The 19,591-nt window shown below is 36.1% G+C and overlaps 1 protein-coding gene across 2 annotated transcripts in view; it reads left to right on the top strand.

Annotated features, from left to right (window-relative positions):
- IARS2 (isoleucyl-tRNA synthetase 2, mitochondrial) overlaps positions 1 to 19,591 on the top strand; it is a 29,679-nt gene that overhangs the window by 4,167 nt on the left and 5,921 nt on the right. For both annotated transcript variants that reach the window (XR_008237981.1, XM_052806258.1), the window contains exons 8-16: positions 111 to 226; positions 1,826 to 1,995; positions 2,938 to 3,028; positions 3,238 to 3,389; positions 4,406 to 4,566; positions 12,328 to 12,430; positions 13,056 to 13,149; positions 18,520 to 18,628; positions 19,424 to 19,526. Coding sequence is in view for 1 of the 2 variants with exons in the window: in XM_052806258.1 (XP_052662218.1) it covers positions 111 to 226; positions 1,826 to 1,995; positions 2,938 to 3,028; positions 3,238 to 3,389; positions 4,406 to 4,566; positions 12,328 to 12,430; positions 13,056 to 13,149; positions 18,520 to 18,628; positions 19,424 to 19,526 (1,099 nt within the window). In the remaining variant the exon portion in view is untranslated. The remainder of the gene's footprint in view (positions 1 to 110; positions 227 to 1,825; positions 1,996 to 2,937; positions 3,029 to 3,237; positions 3,390 to 4,405; positions 4,567 to 12,327; positions 12,431 to 13,055; positions 13,150 to 18,519; positions 18,629 to 19,423; positions 19,527 to 19,591) is intronic.

Raw genomic sequence — 19,591 nt, 5'->3', positions numbered from 1 at the left:
CATGTAGATCTTAAAATGTATTTTGCTTTTAGAGATGGAGCATTTAAACAATTTGTAGCTTTATGGTGTTTGTAATTATTTAGTATGACAAATATATATTTGCATTGTAGATACTCAATTGTGAAATGTACAACTACTGGTGAACACTTCATTCTAGCAGCAGATAGAGTTGAATCTACAGCTGCTGTTTTGGACAGGCAGTTTGAGGTTATGTCAACGTGTAAAGGTAGGTTTTAATATTGTTATAAGTTGCTTAGAAATTTGCTTGCAGGTGTCTGAAAACTGCTTCAGTTTTGATGTATTATTACGTTTGTTTATATTTTGAGAATATGCTTCACTAAATTGTACAAAGAGGAGTAATAGTCTGTCAGATTTAGTATTGGTGTATTGTAGCTCAAATTTTCATCCATAGATTTCAAAGTACTTTTTAAAGTCTGGATTCACACTTGTGAAACTTAAACAGAGTGCAAGTCTGTTCAGTATCAAAATCTTAATTACACTGAATGCAGTTTGTCTGTCTTTCTCACCCATTGCTGATGAGAACAAAGAGCTAATTACAAGTGTGCTTGCTGACTGCCTTATTGCTAAATTGTACAAAAACTATTGAAATTACCTAGTGTGGCAGAATTGGTAGCACTATCAGCTGTTGTTGTCATGTTATGTTACTTTTCAAGTTTTTCATTGTTGAATGGTGTCCTAAGCCATAAACATGAAGAATATTGAGGTATCGTAGGTGACTGTTGTCTTTACAGACAAACTAAAGTGGTTCAGTTTGCATCCTAACAAACTGCATAGTGATATTTCTTAATAGACAGACTTCTGATGCGGTGTCATGAGTCCCGATTTAATGTGTCATTTGTGAGCTTTATTCATTTGTCTTTATCAGTGATTCACTGCTGGAAATAGGCATATCTAAAGGAGGTGAGAATGGTGGTTTCTTTGATCTTCTCTTCAGGTTGTTTTGGTGTCTTTCCGTGCCCTCTTTTTCAGAGGGAAGAAAATTACCCATTTCTCTGCTTAATAATCATGTTTTTACCTAATGATAAAATTACCTGGAGGTGTTCTTAAAGGTTCCACCTTCTTGAATCACATGATTTGCAGATTACATACAACAGTAGAGTTGGACCTTCTTGAAAAGAAATTTTATATTAGAACCTGTTCTTTTTATTTTCCCATATATTTAGTAATTGGTTATATTTGTTGCCTTTCTGTATTTGTTTACCTACCTGTCTGACAGCAGTTCCTAAACATATTCCTTCTAGGAAGAAAGCATTCAACGAAGGCCAGTTCCAGCAAGGCTTTACTAAGATTTCTTCAGTGTTTTTTTTAACCTTAAATTGTCACTAGCTTCATTTGTGCTGTACTCTATTTGTATGTAATTTAGAGAATTTAAATGAATTGTTCATGATAATGTAACTACTTAATGGCAGAACTAGGAATGGATCCCAAATTCAAGGGTTTTAGCCTACTAAATCATTATTGAGATCTGTTTCTGGAACACTGAGATAGTGGTCTCCAAGGAATGGGAATGTATGGAGTGTCTCTAGGTGGAATGTCACTACTAATGGAATACCATTTTCTAAAGTAGAAGAAAAGCTTTTTCTTCAAAGGAAAGAAAAAAACCCCAAACCTGTATGCAAGGTTAACAATGCAGAGAATTTGAAAACATTTGGACAGGGACAGACAAATGAGATAAAGTAGTAGTACATCCAAACAGTATCCTGTGCATACACTTGCTGATCAATTGTTCCATTTCTGCGCTCTGCTAAAAGCTGAATGCATTAATTGTTTCTCTATTTTCTCTTTTGGTTTTTTGCACCCCCAGGTGTAGATTTGGCAGATGGTTCTTGTGCTCATCCCACAATTCCTGGCAGAGTCTCTCCTCTCTTACCTGCAAATCATGTGACAATGGCAAAAGGAACAGGATTAGTTCATACAGCCCCAGCTCATGGTATGGAAGACTACAGCGTAGCTTCCCACCATCAGCTACCCACGGTACTTTATTTTTTTTCAGCTGTTGCTCTTGATTTCCTGCAACTGTTTGACCATGTGCCCCTAAAGTGATTGTTGTAATTTGTGCATAGAACCTGAAAATGTTTTGAAGCATTCACATAAGTGTGAGCATTCACATAAGTAATACTTATGTGAAGTATTCACATAAGTGTAAGTCCTGCAAGGATGCAGGACTAACCTTAAAGTGTGTATCACAATAAAAGGATGAAGTTTTTGCTAATTAAAGTTTACAGGGAAGTGGTAGAATAGAATCTAATTTCTTTTCTCTCTGTGTTTTTGGTTTTGTTTTTTAAAGGATAACACAGACAACAGTTCTCAGATATTGGCTCTCAGTACTCAGAATTGGCTTTTAATGCTGTATCTTGCAGACCAGTAAATCGCCAGTTATGTAGGTCATTATTACTATTCTTTTTCAGCAAAGCTTGTTTTAAACACATACATAAATACAGTTCAGTTATGCACGATCAGTTTGCGTTTGATGGAAATGGAGATGCAGGGTATTCTTTTTCTCGTTTACCTTTTTAAAGAGGTGACTCTTGAGATGTTCCAAAACCTGATTATACTCATGTTTCTGGTTGGTTTCTTTTTTTTGGAGGTCAGGTTTTTCTTGGGGGTTTGTTTGTTTTTGTTTTTCACTGTTAATTTGAAAAGTCATTGAAATACTAACCAGTGACTTGATGCAAGACAGTTGTGGTATATCTGCAAACATAATGGTGCTTATTTCTTCTGATAGGTAAAATTCACTTGCCTGGTAGATTACTAAATTGCAGTTCACTAAATCCGAAGTGTACTTAAGTATAACATACTTTGCTATTCATCAGAAAAGTAGTTACTTGGCAGAGTACTTAACTCACTTTGAATACCAGAAAGGTAATTAATTGCCACATGGTATTTTATTGACATGATTAACATATTTATTTTAAGGATTGCCTTGTGGATGAAGGTGGGTTTTTTACTGAAGCTGCAGGTCCTGAACTTCAAAACAAGAATGTCCTTGAAGAGGGGAATGAAGCTGGTGAGTATTTAATGTAGCCATTTGTTACTTCATCAGTTACATTCCTGCAGGTATATGTTGAGGGTTTGTATAAACTGAACACGTTTTGAATATGGATGAGGTGCAGGCGCTTCTTACTACGTATTGATCATGAAAAGGAATGAATTGAGGTTAACAGTAGCAGTATGTTCAAATTGGATTTTAATCTTGCCTCAATTTTTTTCTCTCAGTCATTCAGATGCTTCAAGCAGCCGGGAGTTTGTTAAAAGAGGAGAAATATGCGCACAGTTACCCATATGACTGGAGGACTAAAAAGCCAATGATCATTCGAGCCAGCAAACAATGGTTTGTAAATACAGCAAGTGTGAAGGCTACAGCACAGGTATATAATTTTGCTTTCTTATGGAACATTTAAAGACAGCTGATGCCATTTGGAATCAGCAAAACTATCTTGCTATAGCTCACTCCAGAATATGTTCTTCTCTAGGGTTTACAAACAGTAGTTGAAAAGTGTTAATTATTTGTAGAAGTGATGATTGTTATTTGGTTTTTGTCAATATTGATATAATCCATGATAAATAAATTGACTGACATATTTGTTCATTGTATTTACAGGAGATCTGAGTTTCTTAGAGCTACTGAATTATTTTCCCCAAAATATTTTTTAAAATACAATGTTTCAAGGAATTAGATCAGAAGAGACAGTTTTATCACTGTTAAAATTACCTTTGTTGTTATGGTGGCCTTGGATGGCCTGACATCTTTGTTTGCTCCCCTATTAATTTTGCCACAGTCCTAATTTAAATAACTTTAAAACATATTTTTTTTAATATGCAGTGCACTTTGAAATTATGTACATCCACACAGAAAACTCAGACCAGCACCTTAGGCTGTCTTGGGTAACAGTGATTTCATTCTAAGTGGGGCATGAGGTGTTTATTCATCTTTATGTAGAATGAAGGAAAATACGATGGTTATTCAGCAGGGTTGGGAGCGAGTGGTTGCCCACACTCTCTAATACAGGCAGCATGTATCAAGGTGGGGTTTCAAAGTAAACAACAGCACAAGACACAATGAGCTATTAAACCTCAGATAGAGATACTGATGCCATTTCTAACTCGCTTAAGGGTGCATCTGCTAGACAATCAGAGCTGGCAAAAAAGCGTTGGTTGTTCTTTGGGGAAATGTACAGTATATACAGCGTTCGAAATATGTTATCGAAGAGCAACGTGCAGTGAAGTAAGCGAAGTAAATGTGACAGTTGCCCAAGAACATGTTATTCAGTACTGGGAGTGGGAGTGTAGACCTGAACTTTTTTTTTTTTTTTTTTACTGGTAGCATAAACATTGTTTGTCTGAATGCTGAAGCATGTTCAACAATTCACTGTCTACTTCATAGGAAGTGCTGAAAAAAGTGAAAGTTATTCCTACATCTGCAGTGAACAGAATGCTCGAAATGCTGGACAGAAGGACCTTTTGGTGTATATCACGGCAAAGATGTTGGGGTGTTCCGATTCCTGTTTTTTATCAGAAGAACACAGGAGAATGCTTGATAAACAGGTATTTGTCTAGCTTTATATACTGAAAAATGAAAGAATGAGCACTGTCTGTTGTGCTGCAGTTATACAATATTATAAAACTTCTAACTATTTAAGTATGAATACATGCTTTTACTTGTAATTGTTTATACACAGAACTAATTCAGCTATAAATTAAAGCAATCAAAACCTCATTGCTGAAGGTGACTTGTATGTAAGTAATAGGAATCATTTTACTTAGATATTTAAGTTACCTGAAAAGTCTCCTTGATAGTGATTGCTGCTTTCATTCCTCATCTTCAAATTAAGTGAGCTGGCAGTAATCACTGGCCTTTATGTTTAAGCAAGGAGTGAAATGCAAGTTGTAGTTAGAATAGATTGCAACTGTAATTGTAGCACTGTAAATTGAACAGTACAGGTATTTTGTCAAAATAGCTTTTTGCTATTGAATAAGTGACAATGAGATTATCTGAAGCTGAATAACTAAATTGGTTGCAGAATAAGTAATTGCACTTTGTTTCAAAATGAAATTAGTGTTTTTGAAGAGCCAGCCTCAATAAATGTAAGTAAGTGACCTTTAGCTATATGGTTTGGTATGTCTAGAGCTTTAGCTATGTGGTTTGGTATGTCTAAAGCTTCATATGCTAGCCTTATTCTGACATCTTTTGGTTAATAGTATCCAGATATTGCAAACACTGCATTTCAGGAATTCCAGATTGCATTTCAGGAATTCAAATGTAAAGTGGAGGAAATCCAAGCTGTGCTTTAAAACAAGAAAACTCAGCCAAATATGATCCTTTTCTGTCTTTTAAGGAGTGATAGAGTTCTGCTTTTACCCCTTCGGGAGACAGAGGTTTTCAATTGTGAATATCCTCTAAGACATGATTTCATAAAAATAGTATTGTGGAGTTCCATGTTCGTTGTTCATTTCCATAATTGTTTTCTGTCTTGAGATATGCCAGTGTAACTCCATTTTATACATCTTAACCTTACAATCGTTTGTGCAAATTCATTATGGGTAGTAAGATTGCATAGCTGGAGGTGAACTTAGTAGTGTTGCAGAACTTTTTTTATTCTGGTGTTGAATAAATATACTGCAGAGAGTCCAGCTTGTTTTCCAGAGGCTGGACTGAGCACATAAGTATAGTAGTAGGTGAGGCTTAGGGTGTGGAGAGCAGGGAATGGACTTTAAGCAGTTAGTCCTTAGCTTCACCTGGCGTGACTGGGTGTGTAGGCGCACAGATACGTACTTTGACTCTCTCTCAGTAGGCAATAACTATGAGAAAAGACCACAATAACCGTAGTCGTTTGTAGTACCTGAATAATGCTGACGCACATCAGGAAATGGATGGAGGCTCTGTGGGGTGTAAAATCATTTTACTTGCAAAGATTGTTACCATATTAAAAAGTAAGTGTATGTTCACATAAAATGACGATTTCCGAGGAATACTTATTGTAGCCTATCTGCAGAGTAGGCTTGAGTGTGTTACTTGCACTTGCTTAAAATTGTTAAATGTGTAGTTTAACAACAAAGTAAGAGTGTAATGAAAAACAGTTTAGCAGTTGGTAGTCAAACGGGAAGGGCACCATGAAGCAACAGCTCCTTCAGAACATAAAGGAGCTGACCCAGCTGGTACAGAAAGCATTTGAAAGGAGGGATGCATGGGAATTCCTTCAGGTTATTGTAAAATTACCTTGAAAGCCAGTGACCTGTATTAAAAAGCATGCCTGCATGTCTTTTGTAAGTGCTTGAGCTGTGTGAGATTATTGCTGGAGCTGTACGATATGAGGCAGTCGGGGCATTCTGATGTGATAAACTCTGCAACAGTTTAACAACTCGACCTTTGTGTGCAGCTATTGGCCTAGTAGTCACCCATGTAGGTGAATGAACAAAGTGACAGTATGACATGTTTGGTTAGAGTTGATCTGGTGAAAAAAGAGAGACATTTAGGAGAAAAAAAAGAGACATATCCAATATGCTTGAAAAGTAGATTTATTTCATTTGACTGACAGCTTCTGATGCTTATTTGTAGTCAGTACTCTTTACTTCTATCATATTTTACAGTAGAGGTGAAATTTTCAAAGAAAAGTTTAAAACACTCATTAAATATTTAAAGTTAGCCATAGCAGACTTCTGTAACGAGAGTAGGAAAAGTGCACAGAATATTGGCCTATAGAAATGACAGGCAAATTTAGAAAGCAGTCTGTCAATTCATAGGTCATTTTCCTGGACACCAGTTCTTACTGAAATAAACAGCTAAGCCTAAATATTTTGTTGCATTTACAGTATCATTTTGAAAATCATAATCACAGTAGGTTGTTGACGTATTTCTAACACTTAAGTTTCATATTCAGATTTTGTGAATAATTAATATCATTAAAAAACCAGTAAATAACTTGCATTTCAAAACAAAAACTGTTTTCTTACCTAAAATGCTGGATAAACGTGTTTCCAGTAGCAGCTGCTATGGAGTTTTTCAGTGGCTATCAAAAGTAACAGCATCTCCACTGGAAGTCAGTGTAGTCCACATGGAGTTGCTGTTACATTTGAGAGCACCAATGGTTGATCTTGAGTGATCCTGTTTCTGTATCACCTGTGAAAACACTTTAAAAAAAAAAAAAAAGTCCCTAAAATAAACAGCTGTTTCCCTCTGTTAAGTGAAAGTTTCCCCTGAATTTGCCATGTGAAAGGCTGCAGAAAGGTGCTCTTTCAAGATGCAACTGCTTGTGCCTTAACAGAGTATTTTTCCCACACTGACAATCCTGTCTTTCTGACCTGAAAGCCAAGAGCTAGACTGTAATCTTGTAAGCAGCAAGTTTGATGCAAGATCTCCATGAGTCTTTCCCCTTTGCTGCTGTGACTCCCCATAGACCTAAAAAACATTTGATTGTATGACACTGTTGTCTATGGTTCTAAATTTAATACGCTAGTGATGATTAGATTCTTTATGTAGACTATACCACATCATATTGCAATCAGGAGTTTAAAAATTATTATAAAATAATAAAACCCTATATGAGAGAGGGAGAAAAGAGAGAACATTTTTTCATTATTACCATTTTCATTAAGAATATGGAGGTAAGATTCTGCTCAATTTTTCTGCATGAGTAGAGAAAAAAGACTTTAAATAGAATACATGCACAAATAAACACTTATACTGTTTTGTCAACTTTCAAAATTTAATAGTTTTTGAGACAAAAAGTTCTGATTCTAGGAAATTCTGTAACTTGTGGAAGAGAAGAGAGAAAGAGCTCCAAAAGTAAAACGAGAGATTTGTAATTCCACTAGTAGCTCAGACCAGATAATAAATGCGAGATACATACTTTAGTCTGACCTCATGCGATATCTTCTTTACAAATTCACTGTTCAGATACTGGTAATAAGTACTATTGCAAAGGTTATTCTAATGCCTGAGGACTTTTGTCCCTTTCTCTGTGATTAACAAGTAACTTAAATTTCTGACAAAGAAAACCCCAGCCTGTTTATGAAGTAGATCTACCCTGCGCTCTCATTTGCTTTTTAAAATATTAAGACATTTCAGTGACTTAGAAGCAATAGCAACTTACCGTAACCTAAATACTTACTGCAGCAGTATCAACATTCATGTAAAAAAGAAGATACTTGCTCTCTTTACTGTTGTTTGAAAAGAGGTCGAGAGAACATCAGGCACTGTATTCTTCTCCTGCCGACTATATTTTAATGCCACCTAATTTCTGTTAACACATTAAATAAGTGTTCAGCGTAATCAATATCAGACTTCAGAGTGATTGGCTGGTGTCGTGGTAGCGTGAATTGCCGTAGAGGTTTCAGTGTTAAAACGTAGCGAGTGACACGTAATGCAAGTTCTTCTAGATAGTGTATGAATACAGGGCAAAGTTTTACAATGGTGTTTATTGCTAACTCGGTGAATTATCATGCTTACGTTGAAGCCTACAGATTACAAAGTGATGAGTAGTTATTTGAGAAAGGTGGTTTTCACTTGCACCTCACATAAAAGTACTTTGCAAAAATCTTCCTCCTTACAATACGGATACCTGAAATATATTAATTTCTCTCTGTTGTGGTAATAGTTTATCGTAAGGATCCTGGGAAAAGATTAGAGGAACAGGCTGGGTTTTTTTGTTTGTCTTGGTTTTTTTTTTCAAACTGTAGGAGGAAAAAGCATTTGTTGAAATGGTATACTGTAAATCTTTGGTCTTAACTATCTCCTCTTATAAAATACTTGTCTGTTAATGTTCACTTATATTCTGTAGGGAAACTGAATATAATGAAAAAACTTGCACTGCTAAAAATTTTTTTTTTCACTTGATTTGAAACTATGATAGAATTTTGAGAATATTGGTCAATAACAAGTTGACTTCACAGTCACTGACTCCTTATTTCTTGTAAGTGATTGATAACACAAATCTGACCACCTTCTTGTTGTCTGAAAACTTTTATCTGTAGCATAATCATATCTATTAGTTCACGTGTCGTGAAAATATGTCTTTAAAATAATTCTGCCCTTCATGAATTAACAATATAAGCCTTTGCATTGCATAGGAATACACTTGGTAAAAGGTTAGTCCACAGTAAGTTTTGTAGTAATGGTGTATCTGCAGTGGTAGACAACTGTTGTGTGGCATTGGCAATACTTACTTACTGTAAATGAAGGCAGTCATTAGTTATTTTATGATGGTTTCCCAAGGGAGATTGATAGCAAGGTTCTATTTCCTTCTTGTCTCTCCTCCTGCCTCCGATGGAAAGGAGAGCAGTTCATCCTCACTACAGGTAAATACAGTTTGCACTAACACAGTGTTTCAGATCCTCCCCTTTGTTAATGCTCCAAATATTTGTGTGATAGGCCTGACCTTAATCATTATCTCTTCCACTGAGGAGAGATGTCATTGCAATTAACAGTTGTAATGTTGGAAAACTGGTGGCGCTTCAGGCTGTATCTCCTTTACTTAAAGCTTAGAACATCTGACAAACTGAGGTTTCTGCTGTGATCAAACTGAATCCAGACAGTTGCTGGAAAACGTTGTTTGTTTGTTAAGAGTATGTTCCTATGTGTTGTCCAAGGTAGCTGTTACTTTTGGTCTGCAGCTGGATTTATCACCTTTTAAAAATCCTTACAAACATGGATATCATCAAATACCTGTTGAATGTTTTAAGAATGTATAGGTTGAAAATGAATTAATCACTAGAGTTTATGTCACTCCACTGAATTGCATTTGCAATATGGAAAAGTTACGTGGAAGAAAAGCTTAGTTCCTGTTTAAATTTTCTACTTGTTTTATACGGCATGCTGGTAGCTTTTTTTTTTTTTTTTTTTTAATACTAGTTATGGGTATGATTCTTGATTAGAAAAATTTTCTGGTTCTAATTTGATGACAGAGCCATTAGCTGAGCACAGAATTGCTTCTTCCATGAATCACTCAACATGCACTAACATCTTATGTGGTAATAAGCACACTTTAGGGTAAATCATCCTCTTTTTAATTTAACTACTCTCTGTTCTGGTGGTGACTTCCATGGGTAAGACTTGGCCAGTAACGGGAGGCACTGAGACTGTGGAGGGACCTCTTGAAACATTCACTTGAAGACGACTAGTTATCTATAATTGTCTTTAAAATTACACTGATAGTGTATTTGAGAAGAATCGAAGATGGAGCCTTCTGTTGAAAAGGAGTGAAAAATAATGTTGTGTATTGCTTTTTCTAAAATGTTCCCAGGTGCTATGGTCTGTGTCATCATTGAAGGTCTGGGTATAAAGCCAGCCTCTTCAGTAGAAGGTACTGACCCTGCAAGAGAGAGACAAATTAAGTGGAATAGTTTAGTCTGGGCTGAGACAAACAAACTTCTCGGCTTACTTTTTTTTTTTTTTTTTTTTTTTTTTTTTTTTTTCCCTGAGAGCTTTCTGAATTTGAAGATTTAGCCTGACGGAGGCAAGACAATCAGGGATTTATCAGCTGTCTGCCATGAATTTACCAGAACTGGAGTTGTTTGCTTTTGTCTTGGAGAAGTAACGCTTCACAGTTGGAAGTATAGGCCAATAGGCCTCTGTGCAAATATTTCTGAAAGGAAAAGATACTGTTCTGAACCAGAGCTCCTAAATGTTGTTTTACCAAGATAAATGTTAGCAGTTATATTACAAAGCCATCAATTGTGTCCTATCATTAAACTGGAAGGTGAATGATACCCATTCTAGTCTGAAAGGGTAAGAATGGCAGTGGTATGCTAGGTGGCTGTTGCTTTGTGAGTGTTACTAGTTAGTGGTTTTTCTCTTCAGAAAACCTACTGGCATGTTCTACAGGAATTTACTTTGAAAAGTATATTGATTGATTGATTGATACAAACCTGTTGGTCTATCATTGCAATTTTATTCCCACAATCGAGAGCAGAACTGCATTTTCTTCTTAATGTTGTACTTCTTGTCATGTAATTAAGTAATAATTTGTTCTACGTCTTCTTGGAGAACATGGGTTTTCACGCTTAAACTCTGTAAGAGTCCACTCAATATTGTAGTGATGTAGCTCAACTTCTTATCAGTTCAGAAAAAAAACCGTGCTGCAGTCCAAAACGGAGTGATGACACTAAAGAAGTTAGATAATTTTCCTTTTGTGTTTTCAAGATAATTATGCCAGATCATTATTTTACTTTTTCCCCTTCCACAATACTGTGTCAAGAAGTTAGTTAATTGATTAAATCTTCATTTTTTTTGAGTTAAAAACAAATCTCTGGTGGCTTGGGTAACACCGGTTTTAGTTTGAAGTTGGCAGGTCATGACTATCTGCTGTACACCTTAAATACAGCAGATGTCTTAAAAATCACCTCTTTAGCAAGTGCTCTGTGAGTCAGCAAGACAAAGTGTGTGTGGTTTGTTTTGGTTTTTAAGCTATCTTAATTTATGTCTAGACTTGGCATTAAATGATATTAAAAATCAGTTCCCCATAGTCTTACCTACTGGGGACAACGATTGAATGTGTCATAAATAGTGCACAGAACTGCATGCTTTGTGGTTGTTCACATCAGAAAAAATGCTTAGTAAATTTTTTATTTTTCTTATTTCTGTAGTATCTATTTATTTCAGGACCTTTGTCTTGGCTGGTGCTATACCATATGAACTCATATATTGCCTTCAGAGCATACGTTGAATGGTTGTTTACATCACTCCTCTACTGGGTACAGAAGTTTAAGTTTCCCAAGTTATTGGGATTAATATATTTATATAGATGTTTCTTAAATTTTAAGAAATGTATTGCTAAAAAGGGGGAATGCAGGCAACCAGAAGTCTAATATATATGTACGTTATTCAAAACACTGCCACTTCCTAACTCTCCATTTCCACATGAGTTCTCAAGGTCTCTTTATACAGTGGAGAAAAGAAGCGTGTTGTCAAAAAGAGCAAATATTTGGGGGGGGAAATAGTTGTTCAGTTTCTGTAAAGTCAAGGTCAAGAAATAGCAAGTGAAATGGATTTTAGAAGTTTTCAAGCTGCTGGCATCTTTTCTGAGTGCCCAGTTATTGAGTATTTGCAGAAAAAGCTATTTGGAATACATGCGGGTTTCTGTATGTCCAGGTTTTACACAACCCTACCCATCTTGGAAGACAAAAGTAGGAAGTCTTTTTAATACAGGCAGAAAGCTCTGTGGAGTCTTGTCTGGATTAGAAGCTGGAAAATCACAGGTTTAAATAGCTTGATCTCTTTATCAGTATACCTCACCACTTTGGATCTGGGATATTGTAGAAAGGTATGATTAACTCATCAATGCGTAAAACTTCTTTTTCCTTCTAACCCAGTGAAACTATCACAGATGTCATCAAAATAGTGGAGCAGCAAGGAACAGATGCATGGTGGACCCTTCCTATTGAACAACTGCTATCAAAAGAGGCTGTAGCAAAGGTAATTTTTTGACTTCAAATACAGAAGGTGCTCGAGACAGTCCAGTCATGGGAAATAATATAAAACCTTCATGTATTCCTATGATCCTTTTCAGTCTTTTACCTTTATGAGAAGGTATCATGTGAAAGGAATATTCAGAAAGTGAGATCTGAGTATGGCAAAATACACACGATCAGATTTGTGCCATTAATTCAGGGCAGAGATCTCAATCCTCCTCCTCCTTTTAGTTGAGGAGGAAAGTGGCATCCTAATTAACCAAATTTTGAGCCCAGATATATATTAAGTCTTTGTCATTAAAATAGATTAGAATTTTAATTTTGTTTTTCCTAACTTTTTATTGTTCCTTTAACAATTGTGTTCTTAAGCTAGCACACAAACTGTAGTGTTACTCTGCCATCTCAGGTTTTTTGGTAACTTTTCCTTGTTCTGTTTTGGGGTTTCATCAGCAATTACCTGAACACTATTGTGAAAAGTTACCTAAATTATTTTGTGTTCACTCACAAAGTTGGTAGCAGAGCCTGTACAAAACTGGTCCAGAAACCAAATCTACTTTATTTGTAGTTTTGAAAAGCATTGCTGTACTGAGTATTCTATTTGTATTATTTAATAATTGTTTTTCCAATAGGCTGGTGGTCATGATGTTTTGGATTACGTCAAGGGACAGGATGTCCTAGACATCTGGTTTGACAGCGGAACTTCCTGGGCTCATGTTTTGGAAGGTACAGAATTAATGTTGATCTTTCTTTTAAAATACTTGGAGAACAAAATATGACTGTTTTGCATGATGGTGTTGGTATTGGCAAAACTGAGTTAGATTATGCCAGCAGCAAACTGGTTGTGACTTCTTGTAAAGCTGCTTTTGCTTGTAAAGATAAGGGCTTAATGTTGGCAAACTCATTTTCAGCATAGTTGAAATTGAGATCTTTCTAATATTCTATTCTGAATGATTCTGCCACATGGCATACCATATATCTTCTAATCAGAACGTAATTTGTTTTGAGTATAGAAGTTTCATGACACAAATGGCCAACGTACTTCGTTGCTAGTTGGTAACACTTAAATTATTTTCAGTTAACAAATTTCAGTTTGTGTTTGTGCATGCTATTTGAAGCAGAACAAAACTGAGATCAGCTCCTGAATTTAAGTAAGTTTTATAATTTTAACAGTGTAGGTGTACTTTTTCACTTTTGAGTACTTTCAGTAACTAAAGCAGTATATCGTGGCTTAAAATATTTATACTTGCTATATGCCATTTATAGTTCTACTGCCAGTAGATGCTGCTCAGCAGGTAGCAGATATATATTTGTATAAAAATACGTTAAAAGTATACTGTTTGCCTGGAGGATAGTCCAAAGTCAGGAGTTCTTTCTAAAGTAGGAGTCTGGTCCCATACATCAAGTCTGTTGGACTTTAAACTCTCGGTACACAATTGTGTGATAACCATCTCGTTGAATTATAAAACACGTTAGTACCAGAGGTTTTATTTCTTAGCAACGTGGTCAGGCAACAGTACCATCAGCAAACATTCATTTTCTAGAAGACCTTTACATATCTTAAAGTTCATACTCTTTAAAAATTTTTCTGGTTTGGTTTTGAAAAGTATAACAAAGTATTTTATGCACATTACATACTTGAATTCTTTAAGGGCTTAACACCTCAGTATGCAAAAAATACCTCTAATCCTGTGTAGAGGAAACACCTCATGTTGAATAGCAGAATAAAAACTCTTGATTCACTGTTGATTTGTGTAAGGCTCCTGTATGGATTCTGTAATGTCTAATAAATGGTGGGTCTTTCACAGTACAGACTTCTTTCATGGAACCATTAAAAGTTCCTCTTCTCTATCTAGTCTTGCTGGAACTTGGTGTGTGTAAGGCATCTTCTCTTGCTGTCTGACATGACTGGAGTGGCCCCACTAGTTAAAAAGTTGGGGGAAGGATGAACAAGCAGTGTGATCTCGTAAGCCTCTTCATCATCATAAATGACACAAAAGTTGCATTACCTTTTTTCCTATGTAACCGAGGCTCCCAGCCACTGCCAGAAGTGGAAGTACAGTCTCAGTGATTCATATGAAATTACTGTTTTAATTTATGAAAAATGCACTTTGCAAGAGAAGTTGTTGAATTAATAGTTTTGTCTTGTATTTCCCAATATGCTCCAGCTTTTAAAACTTTTTGCAGAACTTCTTCCTATGTCCATAAAAATAATAGGCAATGCTTATAAACAGACTAACTGATGGGATTCTTTTCCAAAGTGCTTTTGGGGAAAAATGGATGAAATCCATGGAGAAATCCAAAATTGCTTACAGAATGTCATAACGGGAAGAAGAACTTCCCGTGGCTTAAATTCATGAAAGCGCAGAGGCATATGGAAGCTGGCATGCTACCTGTTAATTTTGTAGTAGGAGATCAGTGATAACAGCAGTTATTGCTTGTTTTCTGATGACGGTGTCATGCACGGCAGTGGTTCTTTCGCAGCACATGAGTTAATTTCAAGGCAACTGGAAGTGGAAGACTAATATTTATAATTGTTTCACTCTACCATGAACTCAAGTTATTGAAAATAATAAGTCAATGATCTGTCTGTTAGTAACCAGCAGGAATAAAAGGTGTTACAGATTTCCCTGCCAGCTCCAGTCTCACAAAAATAAGTCGTTCTCTTCAACGTCTCTGCAACTCGGGGAACTTAGGCCTGAGTTTTCACTGGACTTGAACTAGCTCTATCCAAGCTTATTAAATGAGATGCAGCAGTTATAGAATTCATCCCTTTAGCTGATGGCCACACAGATTGCTTTCAAAAATATGTCAGGTTGGGAAGGGGGTGGGGAGGAGGAAGAAGAGAGAGAGATTCCACAGTATGAGGTATTTGGACAGGCTTAACAGAATTGCTCAGTGACAGCAAGCTCAATGGCCTAAAGCATACACAGGTTGCATGGATACAGTCATATTTCTAACGCTTCCCGTGGTGCATTTCCTACCAGACTGGGCATAGTTCTCATGGAAATGACTTTAAGTTGCCCCTTTTTCATTAAATTATGGTTGGCTTCCTTTTTCCAGCCTAGGTGTGTCAAAGAGTACCACTTCTAGCTAAATGACAAATTAACCAAACCATTCTACATCAGCAGTGTGGCAGGTAGGAAGGTGTGACTTACTAAGATCAAAGATTTAGCTACCGTACTCACAGAACCAAAAATATACAGTTATAACTAGATTGTGTGTAAAATAAATACTACCCTGCTTGCACCATTGAGAGCAGATCCACAAGTGCAATGTGCTCTGAAGAACCCACTGTTCTGGGGATATGGTTTGCTTTGTTAATGCTCTGTTTGCCTAGCACTGTTTTCACTGAACAGTTTATTGTTGTGCTATCCAATCCTGTTTCTTTCTTGCTACACATGCCTCAAATATTTGTGAAAGAACTGTTTCCATATTCTTTTATGCAATGTTACAATTTAAGTCTGAATGCTTCATAGGTGAATAAATTCATTGTCACAGTACTGTTGTGAGGTAGAAGAGTGTTAATATACAGCCTCCAAAAAGAAGGTGTGGTAAAAGCAAAATTTGGTTCAAAAACATTTGCTAATTTTGAATACTCAATGCTGTGGTGCCTAGGACATTTTATTTTCTTTTTTGCTTCGAAGTTCAGTTCGTGTTCCGCCTTTTGATAGGGCTTATTTCAGTAGCTGTCTTTGGAGTATCCATTTTAGAGAGTTCTTTTCTGTCTTAAAATTCTCTTACAGGTCTTGACATTTTCCTCATGGGCAGAGTGCCATCTGCACTACAACCTTGAGATTATTATTTTTCAAAATATTTCATGTAAAAATACATAGTGGACTCTACTGTGATGCGATATGCCATTGGTAAAAGTCAGACAGCTTTTTACCCAGAGTTTTGTATCTCAATGATAGTGGTTTTCAACATCATAACTTTTTTCCCCTATCTTATTGGCTAATATTTAACTGAATGAATGTGATTATTTTACAACTTAGCTATCTAAGTGTTTAAACTTTTGTGCTGACTGAGAGACTTGAATTTATCTTAGCTGATTCATTCCTGGCATTAAAATACAATACGTTTAATCTAAAGTCAAAGTCTGTAAGATCAAAGATAGGGAATCTTGAAATCCAAACCAGAAGGATCATAAATTGTAATTTTCTTTAATGACCTATGTACTATATCTCAGTATAAAATAAACAACTGAAAAGTCCCTTCTGGGTTGCCGGACATACTCTTCCATTTACAAAGAAACGTGCATGCTGTTCTAATTAATTTATGTATAACCATCACAACTTTAATGAAACTGAGGTAGGGGAGCTACCTGTGCACTTAAAAGGCAGGCTTTGTATATGCAAAACCTGTGTGTGTATTTTACAGAGATAAAATATCCAGGCCTCCATTAACTTTGTAAGCTACATTAGCCAGCCTGCCAGATGTACTAGTTCCTGTCAGAAAAGACCAATGCAGTTCGCTGTTTGTAATCAGTTGTCGATTTAACTTCTTCTCTAAGTAGTAACTACTGGCATTTCCATGAAAAGTTCATTTCTCTAAAACCAGTGACTAGTAGACTAGTTGTAAATAACAAATGTGTTGTTACAGATTTTTCAGTTATTTTCTTCCTTACCACAAATACATTTTTTTTTTATCTTGTCCTCACAAGCATTTTTGCAGTCTGTTACTACAAAGGGTGATCTCTACTTATTCTACTTTTAAAACGTGAACTCTTTGTAGATTTTCTTGAAGGAATAAACAAATGTGTGGGTGGATGTTATGGTTTTTAACACATTTTTCCTGTGCTAGCTGGAACTGTATGGCCTTGACCTTTGTAATGTTGAACTTCCTTTTATTGCAGATGGATCTAAATATTGAAACTTCCATTAAGTTAAACAAATAAATCAAGTGTGTCAGCAGCAGAAAGAAGCATTGTCTCAGGGGTCCTAGGAAGAGGCTAAAAGGAGCTAGTAGATAAAAACTGAATAGAGAAACTTTTGTCTGAATATCTGGAAAATTACACCACCAACTTTTAGAATCAAAACTAAATTCTTGCCAAATATGTGTATAATTTTGCACATTTGTAGGCTTTGACTTGCATGTTCTGCTGTGCTCCACATTATTCTGTTCTTGATCTGATGGTGACCTGTCTGGGATTGTTTAGGATCAGGAGGGACTTCTTGAGTCAACAAGTCTTGTACCTTTTTGTACAGTGACTGAATTCCACCAGTAAAGCCATTAAAATTTTGCTGCCCTCCTTCAGCCCTGTGGAAAAGCTGGGTTTGCTCTTCTGCTTTTAATGTGCAGTTAGCTAATACCCAGTCTATGTGCCTTGTAGCCCATTTTTCCTCTGATGCCAACAGTACTCATTAGCTCCAGTTGTTCTTCTCAAGCATTCTTCTTTTTTGTGTATTTAGAGGGAATAATATTTCCACTCAGCCTTCACCTGCATAAGCTAAACAAGCCAGGCTCTTCCAGACCCCTCTCTCCCACAACAGGCTTTCTGTTTCACATGTTGTTCTAACCCTTTCCTGAAATTTTTAATCTTCCTGGAACACCGGTGACCAGAAGTGTAAATTCTGTCGCAGGTGACCTGTGGTCACTGCCAAAGCTTCCTGGTCTCCTCTGAAAATACCTGATGCCTTACACACACTAGTCAGGCATGTTACATCTGTGACTTGTATGCTTAGTAATTCCCAACTGTTGAAGTTTCAGGTTGTAGCATAGATTTTTATTAATTCCAAAGTATGTGATCTTTTCTTGGGTCTTTCAGTTTATTTAGGAGTACTTGGAAAGTATTTTGAGAACTTCGTAAGAAGTCTTCTGAGCATGATAGCTTCTGTTTTCATAATTTTTTATTTTGTTTGGGGGAAAGCAAGCTTATTTGTTAAATTTTGGAGTTCAGTGAGTCTTGGATTTTTTAAAAAATTGTGATACTAATGAATCACTTGTATCATGTTCAAGTAACCATACACCATTTATTAAAAGTAACTTACCTACTAGGTGTAAAGAGCAGAATAAGTTTCGGAGATTTTCTGTTAAGTGTATTAATTGATTGAAGATATAGGCTGATATTTTAAACAAAATCTTCTGTTTTTAAAGGAGCAGAGCAAAGAGCAGATACATACCTTGAAGGAAAAGACCAACTGGGAGGTTGGTTTCAATCCTCTCTATTAACTAGTGTGGCAGCAAGGAAAAAAGCACCATATAAGTAAGTGTGTGGATTGCAGACACATTGCTAGTTCAGTTATTAAATATCGAGCTTTTGATAGTGTGGACAGTAGTGTATAAACAAGAAAAATCAAGCCATTACCACTATCTGATTTATGTTCTTACATTTTCAGTATAAAGCTTTTCTCAGATTAGATTGTAATGGATTTATTGTTTAAATTTTTTCCATCGTAATTTTAATATATGTTTTCTTTCTCAGTCATTTAGGTATATCCTATTACATTATCAGATACAGGTCTGTTCTTTTGCCATCTCTCCCATTCCCATAATCAAAGTGATTATTATGGGAGGTGCAGTATCAAAATCTCCTAAAATCATTGACTTGTGAATTGAACACTAGGCTGTAATGAATTCAGAATCACTGTGTGTATGTCTTATACGGGAGCTGTGACACACTTTGTCCCCTGGAAGATGAAAAGCATAGGGAAGGGTAATGTGAGTCAGTTGCAAGGAGGCTGTGCAATTTGGGAAAAGTATTGGCTTAAAGTGGAAATAATACTTTAGTCTTTAATTCATCTGAAATACGTGTGCCCTGGGTATCTGCAACCAATCTGTTGCTTGCATGGCAAAATTAAATGAGGAAAATAAAGTTGTATGTACTACTTGGATGGTAGTACAGTGTATTCCTGGTTGGTTGAACTCGACAGATGAAGCCTCAGGCTTACCAAAATAGAGGATTTCTGTATGTTTCGACTTAGGAATATCCTCATTAGAAATCTATTCTTAACATACATTTTTCACTGGGATTTTGTTTTCACTAAAATCTTTTCTTCAGGACTCTGGTAGTTCATGGATTTACTCTTGGTGAGAAAGGGGAGAAGATGTCTAAATCTATTGGCAATGTGGTTGACCCCGATGTAGTTATCAATGGAGGCGAAGTAAGTAAAACTCTTGAGTTTCTTAGAATCACTAGTTAAAATTTTTCACTACCAGATTCTGCAAC

This window comes from Harpia harpyja, chromosome 13, assembly GCF_026419915.1.
Source record: "Harpia harpyja isolate bHarHar1 chromosome 13, bHarHar1 primary haplotype, whole genome shotgun sequence".
Classification (NCBI taxonomy): domain Eukaryota; kingdom Metazoa; phylum Chordata; class Aves; order Accipitriformes; family Accipitridae; genus Harpia; species Harpia harpyja.
The sequence above is the reverse complement of the archived record's forward strand: the minus strand, read 5'-3'. Positions and strand labels throughout refer to the sequence as shown.